A 24580-nucleotide genomic window follows, 5' to 3' on the forward strand; every position below is an offset into this window, starting at 1 on the left:
GCTGACCTGCAAGGTCTCCTGACTTACAAACAACTTTCTCTCAAAGACCCTATGGCCAAGAACAGCCTTCCCAGGTAGGGTTCACTTTGATCAGAACATACCTTTTAATGAACTGTATGGATTTGGGTTTAGACCATTTCCAAGACTCTTCCCAGAGCCACAGGTTCCTATTAAGTTTGTCACAGCACAGCGATTCTCAAACTTTTTGGCCTCAGGATTCTTTCACTTCATTTATGTGGGTTATATTAATAGATAGAGATATTTTACTGAATTAGATGCTTAAATGAAGAAACAATTATATACATTAATTTTAAAGAACAGTAAGAAACCCATTATATGTCAAATAAGTAATACTTTTATGAAAGACTTTTATGAAAGACTGGAATTGTTTTACACATTTGCAAATCTCTTGAATGTCTGGTTGAATAGAAGACAGCTGGATGCTGACATCTGCTTCTGCATTTGGTCTGTTGTAACATCTCAGGTCTTGTAGTTTTCCAGAAACTCCACTAGACATTCATGAAATAATGAGAGAGAAAAGAAAAACAACATCTTAGTACTCTGAAGAATCAACTCAATGGACATGAGTTTGAGCAAACTCAGGGAGAGAGTCAAGGACAGGGAAGCCTGGCATGTGTAGTCCATGGGGTCACCAAAACCTGGACACAACTTAGCAACTGAACAACAATTATAAAGAATGTGATATGGTTTAGTTTGTTGAGTCTTCCTGGTAAAATGGCTCTGTATTACTATTATGACATCCCCTTTTTCAGATGAGAAAATCTGGGTTCAGAGTGCTTGAGTCATTTACATGAGAACACACAGCTGGCAGCAGCGGAACCAGAAGGAGGTTGGGGTCTGCTTGACCCCATCTCTGGGCTCTTAACCTGCACACTGTCCTGAAGCCACTGTGGGTGAAAGGCCACCCACGTCCCAGATTTATAGGAAACGTAATTCTGGGAGAAATGAACAAACAAAACCAGAGAGAGAGAGAGAATGCAGTGTTTACTGGTTGAAGCCATCATAAAGATTTCTCTTTATATATAGAAGGTTTGAGATTCTCAGTGGCGACTAGACACAAGACAGGTGACTGGGGTTTATGTCTGGGAAGAGGGAAGGAGCCAGCATGGACTGAGCACCTTCTATTGGCCAGTGTTTCTCCGTGGCATCTCATTTCATCTCCTGCCAAGAGTGTTGTGAATATTGTTTGCAGCCCGGTCTCACAGTTTCTAAGTTCAAAAATGTATCTCGTTTTATCCCCCACTGGGCTGGCTCACTGCGCTACCATGCCTATTGGTCAAGCTTACCTATTTCAGTGTTTTGAAGGTTTGATCTTTTCAGTTGTTACTATAAACAGCAATATTGGAGTATAGCGTGTGAGTAGGTGAGGTATGTTTCTAAAAGACTGTAAAAAATACGGGAAGGAATTATGACCTCACACGGAGCTCAGCCTGGACTCCAGACTAGCAGGGCATGTGACTTGGGGAAACTGGGTAAGATTGTGGGACCAATATCAACCTGTGGGTTCCTCTCCCCAGACCCCTCCCCTGGCCACCACGCAATGCCCTGACACCTGCACCAGACTCTGTCTACCTGGAAGTAGCATCAGGGGATGACAGAGGTTAAGATGGTCGGATGGCATCATCGACTCAACCGACAGGAGTTTGAGCAAGCTCCAGGAGATGGTGAAGGACAGGGAAGCCTGGCTTGCTACAGTGCACGGGGTCGCAAAGAGTCGGACACGACTGAGCTACTGAACATGACTGACTAAATCATTGGCTGTTGGCAACTGAATCAAGCCTCAGCCCTTCCCTTCCTACCCCCCACTCCCAGGGGTTGGTCAGAGGGTTGGACTGAAAGTTCCAACCCTCTGAACACCTGGTCAGTTCCCCTTTCAACCAATCTGAGGCCCCCAAATCATCTCATTAACAAAGCAAAAAACACCTCGGAGCATGCTAAGTTGCTTCAGTCATGTCTGACTCTTCGTGAGCCCATGGACTGTAGCTCGCCAGGCTCCTCTGTCCACGGGGTTCTCCAGGTAGGAATATTGGAGTGGGCAGCTATTCCCTTCTCAAGGGGATCTTCCTCTCCTGCATTGCAGGCAGATTCCTTACCATCTGAGCCGCCAGGGAAGCCAGAAACAGAGGTGAAGAACAAATATATGTTTCTTAGTATGAACCACAGTATCACACAGGGTTACCAACTGAACACCATAAATGTATCACCAGATACCCACAGTGACCCCTCTGTGTCTACAGGCGGTTTGTTCCAGGACCCATGGCCACCAAAACTGGAGGACACTCATGCTCCTTATAAAAAAGGCATAGTGCTTTTGTATAAACGACATGTACCACTTCCTCCTGCACACTTTAAATGATCTTTACATTACTTCTACTGCTTCAGTTCAGTTCAGTTCAGTTGCTCAGTCATGTCCGACTCTGCGACCCCATGAATCGCAGCACACCAGGCCTCCCTGTCCATCACCAACTCCCAGAGTCCACCCAAATCCATGTCCATTGAGTCGGTGATGCCATCCAACTATCTCATCCTCTGTCGTCCCCTTCTCCTCCTGCCCCCAGTCCCTCCCAGTATCAGGGCCTTTTCCAATGAGTCAACTCTTCGCATGAGGTGGCCAAAGTACTGGAGTTTCAGCTTCAGCATCAGTCCTTCCAGTGAACACCCAGGACTGATCTCCTTTAGGATGGACTGGTTGGATCTCCTTGCAGTCCAAGGGACTCACAGAGTCTTCTCCAACACCACAGTTCAAAAGCATCGATTCTTCAGTGCTCAGCTTTCTTCACAGTCCAACTCTCACATCCATACAAGACCACAGGAAAAACTATAGCCTTGACTAGACGGACCTTTGTTGGCAAAGTAATGTCTCTGCTTTTCAATATGCTGTCTAAGTTGGTTATAACTTTCCTTCCAAGGAGTAAGAGTCTTTTAATTTCATGGCTGCAATCACCATCTGCAGTGATTTTGGAGCCCCCAAAAATAAAGTCTGACACTGTTTCCACTGTTTCCCCATCTATTTCCCATGAAGTGATGGGACCAGATGCCATGATCTTCGTTTTCTGAATGTTGAGCTTTAAGCCAACTTTTTCACTCTCCTCTGTCACTTTCATCAAGAGGCTCTTTATTTCTTCTTCGCTTTCTGCCATAAGGACGGTGTCATCTGCATATCTGAGGTTATTGATATCTCTTCTACTGCTTAATACGATGTAAACGGTTTATAAATAGTTGCCAACATGTGACAAGTTCAAATTTTGGTTTTGGGAACTTTTCAGATTTTTTGCCCCTGAATATTTTTGGTCTGCATGCGGTTGAATCCTAGGATACAGAAACTACAGATACAGAAGGATGACTGAACAGCAGTTGTATCTGTTTCTGTTAATTCCAAACTACTCACTCAACCTGATAAAACAGGAGAGTCCATATAAAAATGGAGACTTTGGGATTTCTCTTGCAAAGTCAGGCACTTTGATGACATGGGATCCATTGTCTTACATGGAGACAATGGACTGGAGCTAAACCCTGGGAGGTAAGATCTGAGTAAAGACCACAGCCTCCACCATCAGAGACGCAAGAGCTGATTTGCCAAATGCACCATTTGTACCTTCTACCCTGTTTTTTTTTAAAGGTGTAATTTGCATACAATGAAATGCACAAATCTTATTCGGTTCAATGGATTTGAACAGTGGTATATACTCATATAGTTACCACTTAAGATACAGAAATTTTCTTCTCCCCAGAAAGTACTTGGATCTCTTGACTTTATCACCATAGATTCATCTTTCCTGTTCTTGAACTTCACATAAATGGAACCATAAGGTGTGTTTGTGCCTGGCATATTTCTGAGATTCATACATGGCTTTATGTCATTAGTTTGTCCTACTAAAAATGAATGTGTTTCTCCACAGAGTATTGTTACCTGAAAACTGAGCTTGCCTCTTGGTGGGTGTCGAGCCAGCAACCAAACCAAAGATAGGGAGAAGGAAGGATTTATTATTACTTGCAGCAAGTGGGGAGAACATAAGGATCTTTCCCAAAGCAGTGTTTCCCAGAACAGCAAAATTGGGGAAATTTTTAAGCTCTGGCCACATGTATATTCACGAAGGGACTTAAGCAGAGGAGAATTCAGCATAGAATTGGGGCAAAGGGTGACAGGGTCCAAGCTTTGTTAATTGATGAAGTCAGGAGGGTCAACAACATCCTTCCACCCTCCCTGGGTGGGGGCCTTAGTGTCTGCAGAATTCAAAGTTCTCTTATTACGTGTATCCCTGGAGGAGGAACAGGACCCTGCCTTATCACTGCACCATTGTTTGACTGCCATTTCCCTGTTCATTTCTTTGTTCCTTCGTTGCTGTTTTCGGTCCCTAAGTCTTGTCCAGCTCTGGGGTCCTGTGGATGCCAGGCTTCCCTGTCCTTTACCATCTCCCTTTGTTCCCATAAAATCATCAATTACTGAGACCTTTATTCAAGGGTGAGCATTATGGCCAAGCTTAGATCACAAAATGGCTTAGACCAAAAAGGGTTCTTTTCTGTCAGGAAAGCCATGCCTGGTTCTCTCTCTCCAGTGAATCCCTACCTACCCTCTCTGCTTACAGTAAGAAAGCATCACAATTTGTCCATTTTTCTGTTGATCGACACTGAGCTGTTTTTCCCCTTTGAGGCTATTGTGAGCAAGGCTGCTCTGAACATCTGTGTAAAGTCTTTGTGGAACTTATGCTTTCATTTCTCCTGATAAACAACTAAGAGTGGAATTGCTGGGTCATAGGCTTCCCTGGTGGCTCAGATGGTTTTTAAAAGAAAAAAATCTGCCTGCAATGCAGGAGCCTTGGTTTTGGGAGGATCCCCTGGAGAAGAGAATGACAACCTACTCTAGTATTCTGGCCTGGAGAGTTCCGAGGACAGAGGAGCCTGGTGGGCTATAGTCCATGGGGTCACAAAGAATCAGACAAGACTGAGCAACTGACACTTTCACTACTTTCAGTCAGCCATCCCCACCCCACCCCACCCGTCAGTTCTCTGGAGAGAGACTGTCCAGCTCAGGAGACTCAGTGTGACGTGCAGGCCACTGTTAGCAGAGATTAGTCCTCAGAGGTGGAAAACCACTTCACATGGGACCTGCATTAGGCCTGCAGGAAGGAAAGACCGATGTAAGAGCACTAGTTTCCCATTTCCACCTGGGACCAATTAAGGTGTCAGTTTGGGGATACTGGGCTCAGTATGGCTCAGTGCCAGGGCAATTAAAAAATATATCATGGCTTCCCTCAAGCAAATTACTCAGTGATAAAAGTGGTGGAACGAACTAGAGAAGGGTAGAGATTGGAGAAGGAAACGGCAATCCACTCCAGTATTCTTGCCTGAAGAATCTTGCCTGGCTGGCTGCAGTCCATGGAGTCGCATAGAGTTGGACACGACAAAGCAACTAGGCAAGAGGGTAGGAATATGCTAACTTCATAAGAAACTTCCAAAAGATTCCCCAAAGTGGTTACACCACCTTCTCTCCTATTCTTTTTTAAAAAATATTTCTTTGGCTGTGCAAGGTCTTAGTCGGGGCATGTGGGATCTTTAGTGGCGGCATGTGGAATCCAGTTCCCAGACCAGCGATCAAACCAGGGCCCCCTGCGTTGGTGAAATAGTTTGGTGTCATTTCAGAGGAGGGGCTCCTAAGAACTCCGGTACCATAGTTCTTTATGTCTCAGTGTAGAAAAGAATTGAGAGAGAGGCAAAGTGATAGATAAGCAGTGATTTATCAGAATAGGATGCTTGTGAAGGTTACAAGTGGGCGACTGAGAAATGCTGCTCCTGAGAACTGAGGCTACAGTTTCATAATCAAACGGAAAGTGGGAGGTGGCAGAAGAACTTGTTTGTCTTGCTTCCATCATCAACTCCTCCTTCAGGTTTGAGCTGGTCAGCCCGAGTTGGTCAAGCTAGTTCTACAAATTATTGTGGGTAGTTCAGTGGTAAAGAGTCCTCCTACCAGTGCAGAAGACTCAGGAGATGCTGGTTCAATCCCTGGGTCAAGACGATCCCCTGGAGAAGGAAATAGCAACCCATTCCAGTATTCTTGCATGGAGAATCCCATGGACAGAGGAGCCTGGTGGGTTATATAGTCCATAGGGTCGCAAAGAGTCAGACACAAATGAATGACTAAGCAAGCGTACACATGGTCAAAATGTTGTTTTTCAAGTGTGCAGAGAGGTTAGATCCGGGGGTCATAAACTTACTGGGCTTACTGGGCAGTATGTGGGTTTCATGCCACCATTTTTTTTCGGGGGGCGGTGGGGGGGACATGTCTCATGATCCTGCTGCGTGGTTTTGTTGCTAAGCAAGTCAGCTTGGTTTTGTGGTTGAGCAAACCTGCCCTCTTGAGCGATCATTAACTTACAGGGGTCTCTCATATTTTTTCTACTTACACTCCCCTCGAGGAATTAACTATTAAATCACCTTCTTTGTCCCTTTACACTGTCCCTGTCTTTGAGCGCGCAGAGTCTCAGCCACTGAACCACCAGGAAAACCCCATCTTCTATTCTTTACAGTATCAAACGAGAGCCAAAGAAGCTGGACAATGAGAGAAACTGTAGGAAGCGAGGTTCCAGGGACCAGTGGGCGGCAATCAGCCCTCATAGATAAGTAACCATGAGGCTACAATTGTGGACACCTCATTTTTCCAGAACGATTAGAAGGTCTGGCCCCATTTGGCCTGTGTTCCCCCAGTTGAAGCTGAGCCGTGGCTGGGCCATAGCTCTCCCACCCACCACAGTGCCGTCTGGCTCTCTTGCTCATCTGTGTGCTTTGTAGCACTGTAACCGGAGAACGTGCCCGTGATCCCCCAGACATGCCCCTACGAAGTCAGGACTGGACCTCGGGTTGATGGAGCCTGTTCTGCCTTTCTGGTGTTGAGTCTGCGGTCACAGGCTCAGGCTGTCCATTTGCCGGCTGTCTATCCTCCAGTCCCCCTTCTCCGATTCCAGCTGTTCCTTCTGTCCATCTTTCCCTCTAGGCAGGCCCCCTGTTCATGCTGATGTCAGTTCAGTTGCTGAGTGTCTGTGCATCCAGGCTGCCTCTGTCTGCTGAGGTTGTTTCTAAGCCACCTCCACAGGCTCTGGAAGAAAACACTCTGGGTTCAAATCCCGGTTCTGCCACTCACAGCTGGTGACCTGGGCAAGCCACTCACCCATCTCTACCTCTGTCTTCTCATCAGTAAAATGGACATAATACTATCAGTCCAGGAGGCTTGTTGGAAAGACCAAGTGAGCAGAGATGTGGAAGAATTTAGAATGGAGCCTGGAGCACGTTGATTCTCACCATGCTTTCTGAACTGCTCTGAGCCAGAGGCTGCCCCCACCCAGGGCCAAGGTCAAGAGAAGGAGGCTGGAGGTGGCCTCTGTGGTGGAGGAGGGGGGTGGGCGGCCAGCACCCTGCTCTAGCCAGTGGCTGTCCTGAGGCTGTGTGGAATGGCCAGATCTTCAGATTGTTATAGTAAACTGGGAAATCCAGAGTCATCCAATCTCTTGTTTTGCAAACGCTAGTAACTATCTTTTTCTTTAAAAAAAAAATTTTTTTTTTGAATGCTCTGAGCATCCAGTGCAAGCTTTCCGCGGTCCCCTACTGCCTGTCCTGGTCTTGTGGGCCCCTGGCCACCGTCTCAGTCACTCCTGAGAACTCCTCTGGGCTCCAGGCGCCTGCCTTTGTCCTGCCTCGGTCTGGAGAGCGCAGGGCAAAGGAATCGAACAAAGGTGGTCACTGTTACTGGTGCTGTCCCAGCGGTGGGGCCTCCGCGAGTGCCCTCCTGGGACTGTCCCTCTGTCCCCTGCGTCCCCTGCCAGCCTCTCCCCTCCCCCGCCTCCAGCTCGTCCCAAGCCCGCCTGTCCCCAGCGCGGAGGCGGGCCAGTGGCAGAGTGGGCAAGCGGGGCAGGACGCGCCCGGGGCGGCACCCGCTGCCCGCCCCCTCGTTGCCATGGGCCCCCCACCAGGTGAGGAGGTGGGGCCATGTGGGCGGGGCTCAGGTCAGCCCATCTTCCCCTCCGGGGCCTGCTCAGAGTTCAAGTTCAAGTTCAGGGTTGGGGCTGGCCCGGGGCCTCTCCTACCGCCCTAGGGGAGATCACTGACGCTTCCTCTAACCCCTGCAGTAAGCCCAGGCTGGAATTTGGAGTTTGACCTTCGAGGAGCCTCTCTCAGCAGGCGGGGCCGGAGGGAAGGCCACCGCTGTCCTTTCAAACTCTGGCTGCGAGGGAAAAGGAGCCCAGAAGTTTCGCCCCCCTCACGGCCAGCTCTGTCTCCTTCCGCCTCAGACGCCGCCGGTACCCAGAGCAGGTGGGCCCTGCACCCAGAGACAGGTAAGATATCGTCTGCCACCCCCGCAGCCCCCAAACTGATACCCATTCTGCACACGGGGGTGGGGGTCAGGTACTCCGGGGACCGGAGGCAGCACTGGCCAAAGACAGGGTGAGGGGCGCAGAGCTCCTCTCCTGGGAGGGGGCGGTCCTGCCCCACGCACACGGACGGAGGCAGCCCGAGCACCAGGCCGTGCCGGGGTCCCAGACCCTCCACTTACCCGGTTTCAGGCTTCTGGGGTGAGCATTTCTCCTTATCTGTCAATTCACAGTGCGAGCCTCAGCGCGGCCCAGCCCACAGGTGTAGTGGACTCATGAGGCCCCAGGAGATAAGCAGGTGCGAAAATACCTACATAAACAGCGAAACACTGCCGGGGAGGGGGAGGGGGGGGGGGGGGGGGGGGTGAGGAGACGGAGGGGGCACTGCCTGTGACTTCCATGCGGCTGCTGTTAACTGCAAGCAAATAGGAGTCACTGGTACACGGCAGACACGTGCGGAGAGCTTTGAGTGGTGGAACGGAATGGCTGGCCCAGCCACCCTAACTCACAGCAGAGACCATGACGGAAAGAAACGTGCCCAAGGCTGCACAGATAGTGAGCTGGCGAAGCTGAGACTCAGCTCCGACAGCTGCGAGCTTATCCACCAAGTCTGGTTTTCAAAAGGTGTCTTCATGACGATTCTGGGGAGCAGGTGGGAGAGATGCTCTCCTTCACTGGGCATCTTGAGGATATGACTTTGGGTGGTGGTTGGTGAGGGGGGGTGTCACAATTTTGTGTGTGTGTGTGTGTATCTTAGTTCCCTGACCAGGGACTGAATCTGTGCCCCTTGTATTGGAAGCATGCAGTCAACCACTGAACCGGCAGAACAGTCCCAAGCTGGGTCACAATTGCGAGTATACAGCAAAGGCTCAGAAAATCTCCCATTTGTTTGTTATACAAGTCTGCTCAGTGCATGGGGATCACAGGTGGCGCTAGTGGTAAAGAACCCACCTGCCGATGCAGGAGACATAAGAGACCTGGGTTTGATCCCTGGGTCGGGAAGATTCCCCTGGAGGAGGGCATGGCAACCCACTCCAGTATTTTGCCTGGAGAATCCCATTGACAGAGGAGCCTGGTGGGCTCTAGTCTGCAGGGTCACACAGTCAGGTATGACTGAAGCAACTCAGGACACACGCATTGAGTGCCTGCTCAGAGGACACAATGTGAGCGAGACAGACAGAGCCCCTGCCTTTGTGGAGCTTACAGTGCAGTGGGAACGAGTGGTAATGAGAGAATCGTACAAATCAAATGTCCTGCTAGATTCAACAGTGATGGGAAGTCGTGTTTGTTATGATGGCAAATCATCCAACTGAGACTGAAGCCAAGAGAAGACTCCTCTGGGGCTGTGACAGTAGGGTGCCACCCGAAGGATGAATAGGAGTTCGCCAAGCCAAGAGTGTAGGGAAGAGCATGCCGGGTGGGGGGAACAGAATGGCAAAGACCCTGAGGCAGAAGTAGCATCCATGGGCTAAAAAGAAGACCAGGGTGAGATGGGGCTGGCAGAGCAAGTCAGCAGGCGCTGAGATGCTTTGAGCAGGAAAAGGAACCCATCTGATTTATGTTCAAAGATCTCTCTGGCTTCCACGTGAAGGGAGTGGATTCCAAGGAAGCAAGAGTGGCACTGGGGAGGCAAGATTCTTCCTCTGCACTAGACACCAGTGATGGTGGCTTGAATAAAAGCAAGAGAAGTGAAGTGAGAGGAAATAGATGGAGTCCAGCTCTGCTTTGGACATACAACAGAATGGAGTCACAGGTCGATTCTGGGAGACTGAGATTCTGGGAGGTGAACAAGAGATAACGTCTTTTTTGGTATGTTTGCCAGGTCTAGCATCTTTGGTGCTTAGACACAGTACCTGGCGTGTAAGATGTGCTCACAGGCCACTGGATGAGTGAATGAATGCAAGAATGAATGAACACAAATTTGAATGAATGCAAGACTTGAGGATGACTCTCAGACTTCTGACCTGAGCAGCAGAGTGGGCGAAGTTGCCATTTAGGGAGATGGAACAGACTGGAAGCCCTTGAAGATCACCATCTCTGTGCTGGATGAGTTACCTTTGAGATGATGGCTGAGACTCCATGAGAGATTCCATGCCGGTACTTGGATGGACAGGTCTGGGTTCAGAAGGTGCTCTTTTGATATCTGTTCTCTCTAGGAGTCATGAGACAAGGTCATCACTGAAGTGGGGAAGGGGCTGGAGAAGAAGCCTCACACCAGTGTCCCTTGCACTCACACCTGTTAACCCCACAGGGACTCTTTGTGGAAAGCTGTCAGGCCCTACCGTGCCCATGGTTTTCTTGCTAATGACTGGGGAGGTGGCTCTTTCTAGCAGGAGGGGACAGTCCCAGCCTCTGCTTCAGCCCAGAGACCCCCGGAGTCTGTCCTCTGGTCTCTTTCTAGAGACCTGTTCCTAACAAACTGTGTGGCATTAGCTGTCTGAGCAGGCCAGAAGTGGTCCTCCTTCCGTCCTCTCTTCTGCTGTTTGAGGCTCTGATGGCCCCGCTCAGCCTTTACAGTACTGACCCCCTCCCTCTGATGGGGCTGCCTCTACCATCATTTTGAATTTGAGCCAAAGGGCAGGCTAGTGGCTGAAGAAGGGGCAGTTACCTTCACAGGGGAATGGAAGAAAAGGGTGTGAGGGGTTGCCGGCCCCGAGAGGTGCAGCCTGTGTGGGCCCATGTGGTAACCTCTGCAGTTTTCCCTGCTAAGGGTCCACATGCTGAGCGGTAGTTGAGAACCTGCAGATCAAGCCCCGGTTGGAAGTCCCAGTTCAGTCATTTACCAGTGGCGTGACCTTGGGGCCCCAGCCTGGGCTTTCTATGGGGTTAACCAGAGACCTGACCTCTTAGGGGCGCTATGTGCTTAAAATGAGATTCATACATGTAGAGGCCAGGATCTGCATGACCACAGACTCCATGCTCTTTTTTTTTTTCTTTTTCTTTCTTTTAATGGTTTTGCGAGAAGAATGTGTTGGGACTTCCCTGGTTGTCCAGAGGTTAAGACTCTGTGCTTCCACTGCAGGGGGCTTGGGTTTGATCCCTGGTCGGGGAACTAGGATCCTGCATGCTGCTCAGAGTAGCCAAAAAGTAAATATAAATAAATAAATGCTTAATGAAAAAAAGAGGATGAGGTCAGACCTAGTAGGTCTGATCACATTCTATAATGAACTTGATTAATGCTTTTAGCAAAACTGTGACATAGGCCTGATTAATATCCCCATTTTATAGATGTGAAAACTGAGCCTCAGAGAAGTTATTTGCTCAAGATCACAGAGCTAGTGAGAAGTAGAGCTGGGATTTGAACCGGGCAATGCAGTTCTAACATCTTTACAGGTGATTGAAGTGCATCTATTTCCCAGGGAGTTTTTAAAAGCTCCAATAATTAAAATTTGTAACTAGACACTTATTGTCATCTTTAGCCAATGCAGAATTCTTCCCTGGTTTCTTTCTCCGTCTCTCTCATTCTCTGTCCCTGTAACGTGTTTGTTATTCTTCAGCAAATAGGCCTGCATCCTGGCAAAATAGTTGGTACTATTTTTCCCATCAGCATGTATCCATATTTAACATACATGTATGGTTTTATGTTGTAAATCTTGTTTCGTTTGTCTCTTTTTCTTTTGTTATGAAATGTTTCAGATGCACACACATCGTAAAGAATAATGTGGGGGGAAAAATAACGTATCCCCACCAGTAGATGCACACAGAGGAGCCAGCCTAAGAAACCCAGATGCAGTGAAGACAGTCAGAGCCCCCACCCTGCTGTGGGGATGCTTGCCCATCTTTGCCTAGCATTGGGGCTCGGAAAATTTCCACATCTGCTTTGGCAAGTTATGTAAGCGGCCAGAAGGAAAGCATTGAGCAGCCATCTCTGCTTGCTGAATTTCCTCTGTTCTTGGGCCAGTTGGCAGCTGTAAGGGCAGGGTGTTCTTGCAAACAGGGCCGTTGTTAGAATGCCTGATTTGCATAGACTCCTGTTAACCCTGGCCTCCCACAGTGTGGTTCCGTTCTTGAAGGTGAAGCCCTCTGGGGCAGTGCAGAGGGTAGCTCTGGGCATGCAAGGGACTGCAACAGGCTGGGTGAGATCTCGCGAGGTCGGGGGCTGGGTGAGATCTCGCGAGGTCGGGGACTGGGGACGGGGGCCAGGTTCACTGTCATCACCACTGTGTCCCCCAGGGCCTAGCACAGAGCCTGGCACACAGCTGGTGACTAATAAATGTTTGTGGCAAAGATACAAGTAGATGGAGGGGAGGATGGAAAGAAGGAGAGAAGGGCAGAGAGGAAAAAAGAGACAAGTCAGTATAGGGTTACAATGAGCTTCAATTCAGGACCCGAGTTCGAATCCCACCTCTGCACTTCCTATGACCCAGAGGCCATTGGCACAGCCGTGACCTGAACCCAGCTCACTCTTACTTCACGGTGGCTCCATTTCCCACCTGTAAAATGAAAGTATAACCTGGGTGGCCCAGTGGTAAAGAATCTGCTTGCCAGTGCAAGAGACTTGGGTTCAATCCCTGGGTTGGGAAGATCCCCTGGAGAAGGAAATGGCAACTCACTCCAGTGTTCTTGACTGGGAAATCCCATGGACAGAGGAGCCTGGTGGGCTACAGTCCAGGGGGTCACAAGGAGTCAGACACAACTCAGACTGAACAATAGCAACAAGTGTGTTTGCCTCACCGGGCTGACCAGGATGAGTAAGAGGACCAATGCAAACTGAGTTCCAGGCCCATAACTTCAATAACTAGCTTTAGAGATGATCCCTGTTACAGTGATGGCTTTGCTGTACAGTGGCTTTGCTGTACGAGGGCATGTGGAGGGCTCCCCTGGGACATGTGGCCAAGGCTCCAGCACTTGGGTTCTGCAGCCTCTCTGGTCCATGTTGCAGCTCCTATTCCCATCCTGAAGAAAGCCGTACATCCTGGCCATCGGCAGGGCCCCACCTCCCTGGGACTCGAGAAGAGCCTGGAGTCAGTGCCAGCCTGCCCAGAGCCGGTGATGAATGGCTTGTTTATCTGCTCCTGCCCCTCTCCGTGCCTGGCAGGCAGAGGCCTGGAAGGGGCAGCTGGGAGCCGGGCTGTGGACGGGGGAGGGCTGGCTCACCATTCTGTCTAATGCCCCTGCTTCCTTCCTCCCCTTCCTCCCTTTCAGACCTGCGGAGTTCTAGGACAAGCCGGCCCACTCCCCAGTTCAATATAAATTTCCACCTTAAGCTGCTTTCTCCACTCTTAGTCCTCATCTTCCTCAAGTCTGTAGTTTTGGAAGCAGCAGGGTACTTGAAAGTAGTTGAAGTGTTTGAAAATGCAGGCTCTGCACCCTCCTATGCGGTTGCTGGGAATATAAATTGGTGTAACCACTATGGAGAACAGTATGGCGGTTCCTCAAAAAGCTAGAGTTAACATATGAGCCAGCGATCCCACTCGTGGGCGTGTATTCAGAGAAAACTCGAATTCAGAAGGAGGCATGCAGTATTCATAGCAGCTCTGTTTACAGTAGCCAAGACGCAGAAGTGTCTATCAACAGAGTGGACAAAGAAGATGTGGTGTATATATACACTGTGGAATACTACTCAGCCATAAAAAAGAATGGAATAATACCATTTGCAGCAACACGGGGGCACCTAGGAATGACCATACCAACGGAAGTAAATCAAAGAACACCTGCAGGTGGAATCTAAAAAAAAAATGAACAAATTAATCTACATATGAAACAGAAACAGACACAGACATAGAAAACACACGTATGATTACCAGAGGGAAAAGAGGAGAGATGAATTAAGAGTTTAAGATTAGCAGATATACTACTATATATAAAACGGACAAACCACCAGGGCCTACTGTATTGAACTATCTTCAATATCTTGGAGTGACCTATAATGGAAAAGAATCTGAAAAAGGATATATATCACTTTGCTGCACACCAGAAACTAACACAATATTGTAAATCAGCTATATTTTAATCATAATAATTTTTTAAAAAGGATGGTCAGGGAATTCCCTGGTAGTCCAGTGGTTAGGACTCCATGCTTTCACTGCTGAGGATGAGGGTTCAAACTAAAATCCCACAAACTGCATAGTCAAAAAAAAATTGAAAAATAAAAATAAAACACACAGTTCTGCAATCAGATCTGGAACTGAGCCCCGCCTTGGGCTCTCAGTCATGCGACACCACTTCCTTGTCTGTGGAGTGGCGGTAAGAACACTGCTTATCCAAGAAGGGCTTCACCCTCGAGTCAGACCTTAAGGACCATCTAGCCCCCTTGTTTTCAAGCCTCCAAATCTGCCTCCAGGTTAGAGCCTCCTTTATGAATCTCTGGTTCCACCCTTGGGAGCTCTCCGACACAGTCTTCCCTTCTCACTTTCTCCTTGCAAGTTTTCTGGTTCAGTTAGGTTATTAACCATCCCATTGGACTGATGACAATGATCGTAGAACCTAAGCTTGACTGAGGCAGGGAGGGCTGAGGGAGGACCTGGGATGGAGTTTGGGCTTCTGCGGCATACTCCTGCCGCAGTGAGTTGGGTTTGCCTGATACTGGCTGGTCCATCTTCCTTCCTTCCCTCATTCTCTTGTTTGTCCATTTTGGATCAGTGTTATGGATCAGTGGTTGTTTGGATATTCTCACAGGTCTGAGAAGCTGTGAGCATCCTCTCAACAGAAGAGCAAGGCCCAGGCCCAGGGAGAGAAGTTCAATACTGCACTTGCTGTGGGAAAGGATGTTAAAGGTTATTGAGCGCCCCCCTGAGGCATCTTCTCTAACTGAATGTCTCTAGTCTCCTCCTGGGTTCTAAGGCAGTGCTTTTCAACACAGGGGACATTTGTGGCTGCCACAGCTGTGGAGAGGTGCTGCTGGCCTCGAGTGGGTGGCTCCCAGGTATGTTGCTAAACATCTGCAATGCACCAGGCAGCTCCCCCATGACAAGGGATTATGAGATCCAAAATGCCAGTAGTGTTGCAAATGAAAATCCTTGCTTTAAGAACCAGGAATGTGTCACCCAGGTGACCAGGCTACTCCACCTTTGGGTGTTTCTGGTTAGAAGCAGGAAATGGCTCCCAGTTCTTCCCCTCTCTCAGTTAATCTCCAGGTTCTCTCAGTTCTGCGGCTTCCCTGGTGGCTCAGTTGGTAAAGAATCCGCCTGCAATGCAGGAGACCCCGGTTCGATTCCTGGGTCCGGAAGATCCCTTGGAAAAGGGATAGGTTACCCACTCCAGTATTCTTGGGCTTCCTTGGTGGCTCAGATGGTAAAGAATATCCCCACAATATAGGAGACTTGGGTTCAATCCCTGGGTTAGGAAGATCCCCTGGAGGAGGGCATGGCGACCCACTGCAGTATTCATGCCTGGAGAATTCTGTGGACAGAGGAGCCTGGTGGGCTATAGTCTGTAGGGTCGAAAAGAGTCAGACACGACTAAGTGATTAAGCACAGCACAGCACGCAGACTTATCTGCAGTTTGCACAAAACAGTGTTCTGGGCTTTCTTTTACATGAAAATCACAGACAACTATATTCTGTATCTTATAATAACCTATAATCTGAAAAGGATCTGAAAATATTTATTACTTTGCTATATACCTGAAACTAACAACATTGTAAATGAACTGTACTTAACTTTTTTTAAAATGGTTTTAAAAATGTATCGGCTTTTTATTTTATCGGGGCTGTCTCTGATATTTCTCAGAGGGCTCTACCTTAAGTTAAAAACATGGTATATCATGGGAGTTGTTTGGATTTCTTTATAACATTTAAAATCACAAAGCATTTTTTTTTCAGATTTAAACATGGTTAAATCTGGTTTTCCTCTGTAGAGTCACACTTTATTCTGTGCTTCTGAAATCAAATGGATTCCAGTTCTCTTATTCCTCTTAAATTCAAAGCTTACTCAGTGTAATAGGTAAAAGGATCTGACTCCCCCTTTGCATCAGATGGAGCAGTAATATGTTGAATTTTCCATCATTTTAACCATAAATTGCTGTTATTTTATTTCTCTTTTATAATACAGCTTTATATTGATTTTTAAAAATGTGTGTAGGTAGGTAACATTATCTATGAGTTTCATTTCAGTATTCAGTAAAAAGAGTATTATAAAATATTTGTTATAGAAACAGGGGATAATATCTGAAGATGATGATATCTGCTTTCTGTAGAAAGAAAACTACTGACCTTACAGAATCCTTTGAATGACATAAAAGAGCTGGTTTAATGCCTTCATAAGTAATGAGCCTCACTACCCACTTCCCTGCTCCCAATCTTAATCCTCAGGAAAGAATCTGATGGTTCCTTAAGCATGACATGCTTATTCACATCTTAATGTCTGTGGATACTGTTGCCTTAGCCTGGAATGTACCTGCATCCCTGCTCATGGCGTGTAGGACCACCTATGCATTCTTCAAAACCCAGCTCATATACTATCATCTGTTTTCCTCCGTGTAAAATTAGGTGGTCTTTGCCTCACTGCCTACTGTAGAAAATTAGTAATAGTAATAATAGCAGCTATAATTTACTGAGCACAATTGTGTGTGGCATTGTTCTCCACACTTCACAGGTGCTAGATCACGACGATCTGTGAAATGTAACCTCTTACTGTCCCATTTTCAGATGGGAATGCAAAGAACTGGAGAAGTTAGGAAATTGTCCAAGCTCTCGGGGCCAGTAAGGGGTGAAGCCAACTGGATGACTCTTAGGCTTGAATCCTTAATATGCCTGTCATTATACACACCCACATGTATGAAACATCATATTGTGTTATTATCTATGAGTTGAGTTACCCCATTATTGGGCTGCCTACTTTGCAAGGTTAGAAACACTTAGGATGATGCCCGTCATGTAGCAGGTGCTATATAAATGTTTATTAAATAAACACATTTCAACTTCCCTGCTGGTCCAGTGGCTGAAAATCCACCTTCCAATGCATGGACGCAGGTTCCATTCCTGGTCCTGGAAGATTCCACATGCCACGGGGCAACTAAGTCTGTGGGTCACAACTACCAAGCCTGTGCTCTAGAGCCTGCGAGCCACAAATACTGAAGCCTGCACACTCTAGAGCTGGTGCTTTGCGACAAGAGAAGCGACCACAGTGAAAAAACCATGCATTGCGAGGAGAGAAAGCTCACTCGCAACAATGAAGACCCAGTGCAGCCAAAATAAAAAATAAGCACAAATTTAAAAATAAATAAACATACACATTTTATGGGCATATCCAGCAGTGACACAAGATAGTATTGACTGGCTGAGCCTTAGACAAAATTGCTGGCTTGACTCTCACCCGGCTGCGAGGTACCAGGGAAACAGACTGACTCGGGTGTCCTGTTTTTCTCTCACTCCTGGATACGTGGAAGAGGGTGGTGAGACATCTGTATTACTTAAGCTGTTTATTTTTCTTTGTATTTTGCCAAGTGAGCGGTGGGGCTGGTGAACATTAACTGTAGATTGGATGTGACTTCCTTGTAAATATTGGGTGAATGAGAGAGAGAACGGATGGATTTGCGCTCCTGAGGTCTGTCTCCATCACACATCTTTCCACATGTGTCTTCCTGCTTGGTTGCCCAAGGAGGCAGTTACAGGGAGGGCGGGAAGAGTGGCACCGGGTCCTGGCATGTGACACACATTTGCACTTCCACAGCGTTGCAAGAGTTCGTTCAGGACCATGGAGAGCAGCACCAGCAGCCCTCCACTCACACAGTCAGATCCCCTGGAGGCGTTTCCCCGGAGGACACTGGAAGCAGGTGACATCGCAGTGCTGATTCTGTATTTCCTCTTCGTCCTGGCTGTTGGACTATGGGTAAGTCAAGTCAGAGGGAGAGACTGGCTCAAGGCCTTACAGTAAGTAGAACTTGATTCTTTTTTATCTTTATCTTTGGCTGCACTGCATGGCTTGTGTGTTCTTAGGTCCCCAACCAGGGATCACATCCATGCCCCGTGCAGTGAAAGTGTGGAGTCTTAACTGCTGGACCTCCAGGGAAGTCCTAAGACTCAAAGGTTTTCAAGTCAGACAGGATTGGGATCAGGATTAGGGAGTACAGGCAGAGTTAGAATAAGGGTTAGAGTTGCTGGGAACCAGTATTTTCACAAGAGAATCAGGAGACTCTGATGTAGTACTGGTTTGGGGAGCCCCGGATTTAGATGATCCCTTTTAGCACAAGGAGTTCTTTACTCTTGGAAAATACTTCCTGTGTCAGGATTCAGCAGGAATGAGCTAAAGTGTCTGTTTGCTATAGTAAGATCTTTTGCAGGGATGAAAAGATATCATTTCATGTCATCTCCCGTCCAGTAAGACTCCTCTTACCAATATCTGCACCCAGAGCTGGGAGAAGTTACAACTTACCACTTACTGGTTTAAATGTCTCTGTTAAAGTACCTTTAGGGCCAAGAAGCTCACTCCTAAAGAGCTCTGAAGTCAGGCTGACCTGGGTTTGAGTTCTCAGTCTTCCTCTCTGTAGAAATATGGCACTTGATAAGGGACTACTTCTGAGCCTTGGTTTGTTCACGAATCAGATTGGCTTGATAACATCAACCTCATAGAAACTGAAAGTGAAAGTTGCTCAGTCCAACTCTTTGTGACCCAATGGACTATAGACTGCTAGGCTCCTCTGTCCATGGAATTCTTCAGGCAAGAATACTGGAGTGGGTTGCCATTCCCTCCTCCAAGGGATCTTCCCAACCCAGGGATGGAACCTGGATCTCCTGCATTGCAGGCAGATTCTTTACCATCTGAGACACCAGGGAAGCTCTCACAGGAGTTGGTGAGGATTAAAATGAGATGATGCTTCAAAATGCTTACTGCAGAGCCTGGCACATTGTGAGTGACTGAATGAAAGTCACTCAGTCGTGTCCGACTCTTTGCAATCCCCTGGACTGTAGCCTCCAGGCTCCTTTGTCCATGGAATTCTCCAGGCAAGAACACTGGAGTGGGTTGCCACTTCTTCCCAGGATCTTCCCGATGCAGGGGATAGAACCTGGGTTTCCTGCATTGCAGGCAGATTCTTTACCATCTGAGTCACTAGGGCAGCCCCCTGGTACATAGTACTGATACTCAATAAATGACATCCACTGTGGGCTGTCACAGACAAACCATGGTCTAAAACTCAGATGTCTAGGGGCACCTAGTAGGTTATGTGTGAGGCAGGGAGTTGTAGGGGGGTGTTGACCTGAAGAGTTTGTCTCCTCTAAGGGATTCAGATGAAAATCTTAAAAACCAGACATCAAACAGGGACTTCCACGTGGACCAGCAGTTAAGAATTTGCCTTCAAATGCAGGGAACACAGGTTCTATCGCTGGTAGGGGAACTAAGATCCACCTGCTGTGGGGGGACTACGGCCGTGCACCGCAACTACTCAGCCCACGTGCCACAACCAGAGAGAAACCTGGGTGCCACAACCAAAACTGCACACAGCCAGAAACAAAGAGATAAGTAGCTATTAAAAGACAAACCATGGGCCAAACAAAACGTATCTGATCTAAAAAGTACAAGCTAAAAAGAAGTAAAAGGACTTCCCTGGCTGGATGTGGGTTCCATCCTTGGTCAGGGAGCTAAAATTCCACGTGCCTCATGGTCAAAAAACCAACCAAACAAAAAAAAAACCCCACATAAAACAGAAGCAATATTGAAACAAATTCAATAAAGAATTTTAAAAATGATCCGCATCAGAAAACAATCTTAAGAAAAAAACCAAAAAGAACAAAAAAGTAGAATCACAGATATAGAGAAGAAACTAGCGGTTATCAGTGGGGAGAGGGGAGGAGAAATACAGGAGTAGGGCATTAAGAGGTACAAACTATTAGGCATAAAATAAGCTGCAAGAATATATTGCACCATACAGAGGATATAGCCAGTATTTTATAACTATAAATGGAGTACAACCTTTAAAAATTGTAAATCACCTATAACTTACATAATATCATACATCACCTATACTTTTTTTTGAAGGACCTGAGAGGCTTTTTTTTTTTTTTTTAATTTAAAATTTTTATTTTGGGGCCTCACCACAGTGCATGTGGAATCTTAGTTCCCTAACTAGGGAAGTGGAAGAAAAGAGTCTTAGCCTCTGAAACACTAGGGAAGTCCCTCACTTAAAAATAAAAAAAAATTACAGTTAAGGGAATTTCCTGGTGATCCAATGGTTAGCACTCCATGCTTTCACTGCCGAGGGCCCAGGTTCCATCCCTCATTGGGGAGCTTAAATCCCACAAGCTGCATGGTACAAAAAATAGTGAAGTAAGATAGTTCATGCAAATAATGGCCATAGGAAGTATTGCTCAGGGACTCTTACAAAAACAAACAAACAAAAACCCAAACCAAACAAACCCCCAAATATATTTGATGTCTGGATCTGGCCTGCTGGACTCCCAGGTTATACTCTGGGACTAGACCATCGGGGGTGCCTCTGATTGCTAACGTTTCCTTTACCCACTGCTCTTCTCTGTTTCAGTCCACGGTGAAGACCACAAGAGACACCGTGAAAGGTTACTTTCTAGCTGGAGGCAACATGCAGTGGTGGCCAGTAAGTAGTCTTTGGTTCAATTAAAAGACACTTCAAGTCCCGATACTCTGTCTAGCCTTTGCTTTCTCGGGACTCTCTAGTGCCGTGTTGTCTGGAAGTCACAGTCTAAACTAGAGAAGACTTAGCTCCAACTCAAAATTGTCTGAACAGAAAGAATCCATCAGCTCACGCAAGGGAAAAACCTAGAGTTGGTCTGGTTTCAGGTATGGCAGGGTATAGGGGCTCAAGTGATCACTGGGACCTGGTTTCTCCCTCTGTTTGTCCCATCTATCTGTCTTTCTATCAATCTCTGTCTCTCCATCTATCTGCCTGTCTATCTGGGCTTCCCTGGTGGCTCAGAGGATAAAGAATCCGCCTGCAATGCAGGAGACACAGAAGATGTGGGTTCGATCCCTGGGTTGGGAAGATCCCCTGGAGGAGGAAATGGCAACCCACTCCAGGATTCTTGCCTGGGAAAATCCCATAGACAGAGGAGCCTGGTGGGCTATAGTCCATAAGGTCGGGAAGAGTCAGACACAGGGCTGAGCGATGAAGCACACACATTTATCCATCTACCCATTATTTGTCTATCACCTATCTATCTCTATCAGCTTCTCTTCTTCTGGAAGGGTGCCATTCACAAACAAGCTCAACTTCATGTCAACAAGCTCAACTTCACGGCCACTGCTCCAGACTTTCCATCCTCTCCGTCTCCAGCCTAGCATGGGGAAAGCACCTGCCTCCATGGCAGGATCCCTGGAAAATATGTGTCCCAAGCCCATCTCTGTGTTAGTCACTGTGACCAAGGTAGTTAGCTGTGTTAAGTAACTCAAGCCTGGGTCACATACTCACAGCCTTATCTGGAGGGCATGGAGCCTGCTCTGAGGCATATGTGATGAGAAATAAGAAGGGCTAGACCCTGAAGGACAGCTGGAGACCATTACTGAGACAAGGTGGAAAGAATGTTGAGAAGCCAAATAACAAATACAACAGCCCAATTAGTATTCTCTATTCAAGGGGAGCTAAAGGCATTGCTAAATACATTGTTGTTGTTCAGTCGTTCAGTCATGTCCTGCTCTTTGTGAGCCCACAGACTGCAGCAGGCCTGGCTTCCCTGTCCTTCACCATCTCCTGGAACCCGCTCAAACTCATGTGTGTTGAGTCAGTGATGCCATCCACCCATCTCATTCTCTGTCCCCTTCTCCTCCTGCCTTCAATCTTTTCCAGCATCAGGGTCTTTTCTAATGAGCTGGCTCTTTGCATCAGGTGGCCAAAGTATTGGAGCTTCAGCTTCAGCATCACTCTTTCCAATGAATATTCAGGATTCGTTTCCTTTAGGATTGACTGGTTTGGTCTTTTGCAGTCCAAGGGACTCTCGAGAGTTTTCTCCAACACCACAGTTCAAAAGTGTCAATTCTTCGTACTCAGTCTTTATGGTCCAACTCTCACATCCATACATGACTACTGGAAAAACCATAGCTTTAACTGGATGGACCTTTGCTGGCAAAGTAATGTCTTTCCTTTTTAATGCACTGTCTACGTTCATCATAACTTTTCTTCCAAGGAGCAAGCATCTTTTAATTTCATGGCTGCAGTCACCATCTGCAGTGATTTTGGAGCCCAAGAAAATAATCTCTGTTACTGTTTCCATTGTTTCTCCATCTGTTTGAAGTGATGGGATTGGATGCCATGATCTTAGTTTTTTAAATGCTGAAGTTTAAGCCACCTTTTTCACTCTCTTCTTTCACCTTTGTCAAAAGGTTCTTTAGTTCCTCTTCACTTTCTGCCATAAGGGTGGTGTCATCTGCATATCTGAGGTTATTGATGTTTCTCCTGGCAATCTTGATTCTAGCTTGTGTTTCATCCTGCCCAGCATTTTGCATGATGGACTCTGCATATAAGTTAAATAAACAGGGTGACAATATAGAGCCTTGAGGTACTCCTTTCACAATTTGGAACCAGTCTGTTGTTCTATGTCCGGTTCTAACTGTTGCTTCTTGACCTGCATACAGGTTTCTCAGGAGGCAGGTCGGGTGGTTTGGTATTCCCATCTCTTGAAGAATTTTCCACAGTTTGTGGAAATACATACATGCACACATACTTGCACGCATGTGTACACATATGCACACACATATATGCACACAGGCCTCTGCTTCATGGGTCCTGAGTAAGGAATCAGCAGTGATCATTTTATTCATGATCTTCTATTATAAGTGTTAAATTTCCCAAATAAAAAGAGAAGACATTTCCCATTTGCAGGGAGTCCAAAAGATGTAAGATACAGAGAGATTAACAGGTATCTGAGCCTCTGGTCTATAACAGTGTCTGAAGACAATGACCACACTGTTCTCAAAAGATACTAAAAATGAGCTCTGCATTGTATATTCAGTGAATTCATTAGAACAGTTCCCTGTCCAGGGCTGCACCAAACAGAGGAGACATCAATGAGCTTGTCTTCACCCTCAAGGAGCCTGTAATCTAGTGCAGCGTTTCCTAAAATGTGAACAACAGGTGCACCATCATTTTTCAGTTGTGCACAGACACAACATTGAATAACATCACATTACATTGTGGGAATATTGCCTTTCCTATTCTCAGTTAGTCCTCTTGGTTACATAAAAGAAGGTCACAGTTCGCTACTAAGATGGCTTTACCGGTCTTTTAGCACTGACTTATCTGTGTTTAACAAAGAGAATGCAAGCTTCAGGGTAAGTAAATTTGGTAGTCTGGAGAACCTAGATCAAATTTAATAACTTTTTTTTTCATTTTCATTTTATTTGTATGGTTCTTTTCTATATAAAGCAAGCGATACTGGTTTTCCACGTAAAGTTGTAAATACATATATATGCCTGTATTATATTAATATGTAATAATTGGTTAAATAATAAAATATATAATCATATATGTAAGTTAAAGAAGTCAGTATAAGGTTAAAATATAGAGTGAATACCAGTGCAGGTGTAGTGGACATGGAGATGGCTACAAAAGAAGTACTTACTCAGTGACTGAATTTTTTCTTTACAGTTTTTACTGAATTTGTTGCAATATTGCTTCTTTTTATGTTTTGGGTTTTTGGCCACGAGGTATGTGGGATCTTAGCTCCCCACACCCCATGCATTGGAAGGTGAAGTCTTAACCACTGGACCACCAGGGAAATCCCGCAATGATTGAACTTTAAGAAATGCTGGTCAAATGATCTTTATCGTGAGTGATGCTGGGCTCAAAAAAAAAAATTCAGTTGGAATATAGCAGCTCACCTAAGTATGCCTGCTTTTGCATACTTATATCCATTTCTTTGCTCATATGCTTGGATGACCCTTCTCCAGGTCGAGAAGGAAAGAGCAGTTGTGGAACTTTCTTTGTTTTCTTCACTCAGGAGAAAGATGTCAATGGAAAGGAGGTGTGGTTAAGAGAAAGGGCTTTGGAACAAGCGCATCCGTTAGGTATTGCTGCCTAAGAAGCCACCCACAAAGTTAGTGGCTCACAATCACTACAGTGTATTATTTCTTTTTAAAATTTATTGTTTAAAAACTGAAGTATAGCTGACTTACAACGTTAATTTCTGCTGTACAGCAAAGTGACTCAGTTTTATATATATACAGTAGACACAGTATATCATATCTTTGTGAAAGATTAATTTCTTATGCTGCATCTTCACTGCTCCACTTGGGCGTTCTCTAGTTGCAGTGAGTGGGGGCTTCTCTTTGTTGCAGTGCCCAAGCTTCTCATTG

At 46.6% G+C, this 24580-nt stretch overlaps 1 protein-coding gene and 1 long non-coding RNA gene across 3 annotated transcripts in view; one reads left to right on the forward strand and one right to left on the reverse strand.

The window, feature by feature from the left end:
• Positions 1–353: 353 nt before the first annotated feature.
• Positions 354–8602, reverse strand: LOC132658600 (uncharacterized). The gene is made up of 3 exons (XR_009598457.1): positions 8564–8602; positions 5018–7111; positions 354–509 (listed from the first exon to the last, which is right to left on the reverse strand). It is a non-coding gene; the product is annotated as an uncharacterized LOC132658600 (long non-coding RNA).
• SLC5A11 (solute carrier family 5 member 11) overlaps positions 8047–24580 on the forward strand; it is a 57555-nt gene continuing 41021 nt past the window's right edge. The window contains exons 1-4 of one of the 2 annotated variants that reach the window (XM_042239969.1): positions 8047–8345; positions 8615–8679; positions 17993–18151; positions 20799–20870. In XM_042239969.1, the coding sequence (XP_042095903.1) occupies positions 18017–18151; positions 20799–20870 (207 nt within the window). In that variant the 5' untranslated portion in view covers positions 8047–8345; positions 8615–8679; positions 17993–18016. The remainder of the gene's footprint in view (positions 8346–8614; positions 8680–17992; positions 18152–20798; positions 20871–24580) is intronic. The other variant, XM_027961475.2, reaches the window with a different exon arrangement.

This window comes from Ovis aries, chromosome 24 (genome assembly GCF_016772045.2).
Source record: "Ovis aries strain OAR_USU_Benz2616 breed Rambouillet chromosome 24, ARS-UI_Ramb_v3.0, whole genome shotgun sequence".
Lineage (NCBI taxonomy): Eukaryota > Metazoa > Chordata > Mammalia > Artiodactyla > Bovidae > Ovis > Ovis aries.